The sequence below is a fragment of the Halyomorpha halys genome, unplaced genomic scaffold (assembly GCF_000696795.3).
Source record: "Halyomorpha halys isolate HHAL.00 unplaced genomic scaffold, Hhal_1.1 Scaffold1301.1, whole genome shotgun sequence".
NCBI lineage: Eukaryota > Metazoa > Arthropoda > Insecta > Hemiptera > Pentatomidae > Halyomorpha > Halyomorpha halys.
Window position 1 is genome coordinate 35,241 of NW_027105410.1, and position 6,061 is coordinate 41,301.

At 27.6% G+C, this 6,061-nt stretch overlaps 1 protein-coding gene across 1 annotated transcript in view; it reads left to right on the top strand.

Moving 5' to 3' along the window:
* The window catches only part of LOC106689204 (uncharacterized), a 6,485-nt gene extending 2,619 nt beyond the window's left edge, over window positions 1-3,866 (top strand). The window contains exon 2 of the mRNA XM_067051104.1: window positions 3,226-3,866. Within this exon, the coding sequence (XP_066907205.1) occupies window positions 3,226-3,647 (422 nt within the window). The 3' untranslated portion in view covers window positions 3,648-3,866. The remainder of the gene's footprint in view (window positions 1-3,225) is intronic.
* Window positions 3,867-6,061: the final 2,195 nt, after the last annotated feature.

Sequence of the window (6,061 nt, forward strand, 5' to 3'; positions counted from 1 at the left end):
TACCTAATGTTATTTTTTAGATCTTTTTACCAATTCTTTTTCTTTAAAACTAATGTTTTATAACAGTGGATCCAAACTAAAGCACCATTAATCCGGCCCACTCTAGTTTATTTTGATTACATAGTAAAAAAATCTGGTACAGTGCTCGCATCATACAAATTTCACTTACCGGCCTGCATGTGACCCAAAGTATTGTGTAGATTGTAGTTTTACTCTAACTATTTTAGTGAATTTCGAAAATAAAAAAATGTAAAGACCAGATATGGCAAAAATTATGAAGAAATAATTTTTATTTTTCTGTTGCTTTAAAAATATCTATTTTATAGATTATTGAGGTGTGATAAACGAATATAAATTTTATAACCTGATAATTGGGAATGTTTAAGTGGTCTTGATATTCTCGTCCGAATAGAATGCCTCTATTTTTCCTTTTTTCTTCTTTAGTTACAAATAAAATTATATACTATTTGGTATATATCCATTGTTTATTGTCACTAACAATGAGAACTGTTTAATTTTTTCAAATAAACAAAATTTGAGATACTTTAGACAAATATTTTTTAAAAATTTGTTATTGAAGCCCTGCCATACTATTTCAATGAGGATAAAACCTAGCTGATATCAAATAATATTTAATTTTGCATTGATATGCCAATTTTAATCAAATTTTTTTTAGTTATATTCAAGAAAATCTAAACAATGTGAAAAATATATTTTTTATTTAGTGGCACTTTAGGTCCATTTTAGTAAAAAAGTTGCTGCCATACCCTTGGCATATATACTCGCCTTAAATATGTAATTTCAGTTCATTACGACTTTCCATTTTTGAACTGGGCTGATCACAAACAGACACAGAGACCATTTTGCGATGATATGTTTTTGGTACTCCACAGACATCAAAACATGTATTGTACAAATTTTTATTTGTGGAAAAATATTTAATGAGGTACTTTCATGCAAATAGATATAAAGAATTAAGTTATTGAAACTTTCTAATGATATTTTGGATTTAATTATTTCTTCTTTGTAATAGTTATTTATATTCCTAATCTTTATTCTAAATGTTTCAGCTTCTATGCTTGTAAATTGTTTCAACCTAAAAAATAATTAATTCATCGTCTATTACCCATTATTATTTATTAATGGTTTTTGAAAATTACTTTTTTTTATTTTAAATATGTTTATTTACAAAAAAAAAATAAATATAAAAATGGATTTATTTAAATAATTAAGAACACTATGGGAAAAATATCCATTTGTCGAAGCCTTTTTGTAATTTTAACTAAAACACATAAATAACAAAATTAAAAAAAAAAAGAATATTAAATCTGTATGGAAGTACTGTTGCTAGACCACCGGTTGTGAAAGGAACTGATTTGGTCACAATTACGTTAAACGGTCAGATTTTTACCCCATTAAGGATAACCACTGTATTAGGCTGGGTGGACCCCAGAGGGCTTTCGGACCCACAGGGTTGACTTGTGGTTACAGTAACAGAGTAACTATTATCTTCCACTGCCCGATTCCAACCTGGGTCCTTGGAGTTAGTAGAATCAGTATATTAAGTTATAAGTTAACTTTGAATTCTTCATACTTTTTATAAAATTGTACCTAATGTTATTTTTTAGATCTTTTTACCAATTCTTTTTCTTTAAAACTAATGTTTTATAACAGTGGATCCAAACTAAAGCACCATCAATCCGGCCCACTCTAGTTTATTTTGATTACATAGTAAAAAAATCTGGTGAAGTGTTCGCATCATACAAATTTCACTTACCGGCCTGCATGCGACCCAAAGTATTGTGTAGATTGTAGTTTTACTCTAGCTATTTTTGTGAATTTCGAAAATAACAACAAGTAAAGACCAGATAAGGCAAAAATTATGAAGAAATAATTTTTCTGTTACTTTAAAAATATCTATTTTAAAGATTATTGAGATGTGGTAAACGAATAAATTTTATACCTGATAATTGGGAATGTTTAAGTGGTCTTTATATTCTCGTCCGAATAGAATGCCTTTTTTTTTCCTTTTTTTCTCCTTTCGTTACACATAAAATTATATACTATTTTGTATATATCCATTGTTTATTATCACTAACAATGAGAACTTTTAAATTTTTTCAAATAAATAAAATTAGAGATACTTTAGAGGAAGATTTTTTAAAAAATTGTTATTTAAGCCCTGCCATATTATTTCAATGAGGATAAAATCTAGCTGATATAAAATAACATTTAATTTTGCATTGACATGCCAAGTTTAATAAAAAATTTTTGAGTCGTATTCGAGAAAATCTAAACAATGTGAAAAATATATTTTTTGTTTAGTGGTACTTCAGGTCGATTTTAGCGAAAAAGTTGCTGTCACACCCTTGGCATATATATACTCGCCTTAAATATGTAATTTCAGTTTATTACGACTTTCCATTTTTGAACTGGGCTGTTCAGAAACAGATATACAGACCATTTGTCAAGGATATGTTTTTGGTACTTCACGGACCTCAAAACATGTATTGTGCAAAATTTTTATATGTGGAAAGATATTTAATGAGAGACTTTCATGCAAATAGATATAAAGAATTAAGTTATTGAAACTTTCTAATGATATTTTGGATTTAATTATTTATTCTTTGTAATAGTTATTTCTATTCCTAATCTTTATTCAAAATGTTTCAGCTTCTATGCTTGTAAATTGTTTCAAACTGCAAATAATTTAGTCATCATCTATTATCCATTGTTATTTATGTTTATTTATGTGTTATTATTCGTTATATAAAAATGGATCTATTTAAATAATTAAAAAACACATAGGCAACATGTACGTATGTTGAAGCCTGTGAGCAATATTAAGTAAAACACATAAATAACAAAATTTAAATAAAAAGAAAGTTATATGCTTTAAAAATAATTCTTTTAACAAGTCAATATTTTAAAACAATAATACGGTATTATTTTTAAAGAAACAAAACAACAATATCAAACTGCACATTTATTCCTCATATGTTAACCAACTGAGCTCTTTCCAGAGTAGCCCATCGTACATAGTTGCTTAGAGCTCTCCAATTAATTCCTTTTAATAAATTGAATAATTGTTCAGGAGATGCCTAAATTATTTTAAAAATACATTAATCAATCATTTAATATTTCATTCTTTCCTTGTTGCAAATTTATATATTATATATTAAATTTATGTCTTTCATTATTTAATTATTTATAATTATTTTTCAGGGAGAAAGAAGAAGAAGAAGAAGATTAAGAAGCTTCTGAAGAAAGTATTGTTATTGGCACTCTTGTTGAAAGTTGGAAAGATATTACTATTGATTCCGCTAGGGCTTGGTCTGATCAAAATCGCAGCAATCAAAGGTCTCCTCTTCGGTCTCATCTCTCTCATCATGTCGAAGGTCATGTTGCTGCAGAAGCTCATGAAAAACAAGAAAATGATGATGGGAGGTGGTGGAGGCGGAGGCTGGATGGACGCTGGTGGTGGAAGCAGTGGTAGTGGTGGAGATAGTGGTTGGCCATCGAGTGGTGGTGGTGGTGGTGGTGGGGGTGGAGGTTCGGGCGGTGGAGGCTCGGGTGGATGGGACAGGGCCCTGGCAGCCCATCAGCTCGCCTACAGTTCTTACGATACCAAGAACAGCCCAACATAAACTGTTGACGATTCAGCTTTGTAAATATTTATAAAAATAGGATAATATTCTAATTTATTGATGATCCTGTGAGACGAGTTTGAATCTTGTCAAGCAGGAAGATGCAGGATGTCTCCTAAAGGCCAAAGATTTTATTTTAAGTGTTTCATCCCAAGTATTACTAATCAATACCACTAAGAAAGATCAAAGTTCTATTGGCTTGCTCTGGCTGAGTAAAAAATTGACTAGATTAGCAAGATTAAACTTATATTCATTTCCAATATAAAGTATATATATACAATATAAAGTATGTTTTATGGTATATTAGCTGATGAGGATTAAAACAGACAGTTACTGCACTTTGCACAATAAATCAACTTTTTACAATTCAATAATGTTTTCACAATTATACAAAACTACTTATCTTTCTTGTTATATTATTATCAACACACTTAAATTTTAATCACAACTAAATTAAAATATTTTTCCAAGAAACCCCACCTATTTAATATCTCTCAAGAATCATAAATGAAGAAACATTCCATTTGATATAATACTATAAATTGAATTTAATAATTATTCAAATTAGAAACATATATAAAAATAAACAGTCACATAAAAACAAACATACAAAATTACAGTTATAGTTATAAAACTTATTTTAACTCACAAACAAAACAAATTCTCATTCATTGGGTGAATTCAGTCTTAAGCATTTAAAATCTAAAAAGAAGGAAAAATTCAAATCTATTTGCTTTGCAAACTACCTTATATAATTGTAATGTTATAATCATGTTTTAAAATCAAACTATATTTTAAGATATTTAAATGTTAATTAATTGTAACATTCTTATTTAAGTTATTGAAATAATTTCCTATAAAATGTTAATTGTACAAGTTCCTTTATAGTTCTGATAAATAAACAAACTGTGATTACCAATATTATTAATGCATTATAAGTATTTTGTAAGCCTATAAATGTTAAATTTATTAATATCTTTGTGTCAATCTAAGGATGAAAATTTATTTATTTATTTATTAAAATATTTATTTATTTATTACTTTGTTTTTATATAACTTCTTACTGAATTAAAGTTATTAAAAAAAAAAATACATACCTTTTTTTCTTATTTTCCTTTGCTTGAATTACCCCAAATCATGTAAAAGAAATAAAGTAAATGAAAACACTGAAAAAAAAAACAAAAACTAATTATTTTTGTTGTTAGAGAGAGAGAAATCCATGATCGGACATATATAAATTACATATTTTTACATGACATTATAAAAAAGAAAGAAAACAGTTTTTTTTTTTTTCCTCAAGTTTCCTTTTACAATCAATTCCAGTCTACACATTAAATACAAATATTTCAATTCATTCCTTTTTTTCTTTCCCTTTCTTGTCCCTTCCATTTCACCATTTCATAATTTTTATTTCATTTGATTGGCAAATTCACTCTCCCGAATTCCCCCTCTCAGATCCTCCCCAGTGACCCAATAAACAAATTCACTATTAGAGAGCAATATGAGATCAAACCAGAGAAGGAGTAGTTACAGCAGTTTAATCTGATTTGAAGGCATTTCTTTATCCTCTAAGAAAGGCTATAAATTTCTGAAACTGTCAAAATAAAGAATTAAATAAAAATTTATAAAAGGAAGATGGTTTTCCACAAAATATATGTAATTCAATAGAAACTTTAAGATAATATTTTTAAAAAGTTTCAAACATTATTTAATATCTACTTTATTTAATAAAGTAAGAGAATAGATAATATGAAATAAAAGTAAACTAAAGTTCGGCTAAATATGATTTTAAATATGTGAAAATTTATATTAAAAAATGAACAAGGTAAATTAAAGAGAAAAAGCAAAAGTTATTGACTTTTATTTCTTATTTTCTTTTTTCCATCTTTTAGTGTACTTTTTATTTTTAAATTTCTTTCTTATTTAATTTATTATTTCCATTTTCTTATACCTTTTTGTAATTCTTGTTTATTTATACTTCTCAGTGTACATCTTATTCTTATTTTCTCTAATTTTACATAATCATATGGAGCCATACATGGGCGTAGGTAGAAGGGAGCAGGGGCGAGCTGCGACTCCCCCCTAGATTTTTGGGACCCAAGAAAGAAAATAATGAACTTATTTGACAGATGATTTCTATTGCAACAAGCTATAATTTGGAAGGTAACATTGTTGAGTTGACATCTTCACTTATCACAACCACACCTTTGAAGGGACAAGACAGATATATGTCGATTCTTTGGTAAAAAAAAGGTAAGATTGAATGAGCCCAATTATTCCTCATATACTTAATAATGGGTGAAACAAATAAAAAAGAACTTTTAGATTCCATTCTTTCTATTATAACTTACAGTTTGCCAGTTTAGTTATCTCAGAATGTTTATTGAAAATAAATTAAAGAAGACAACTATCGA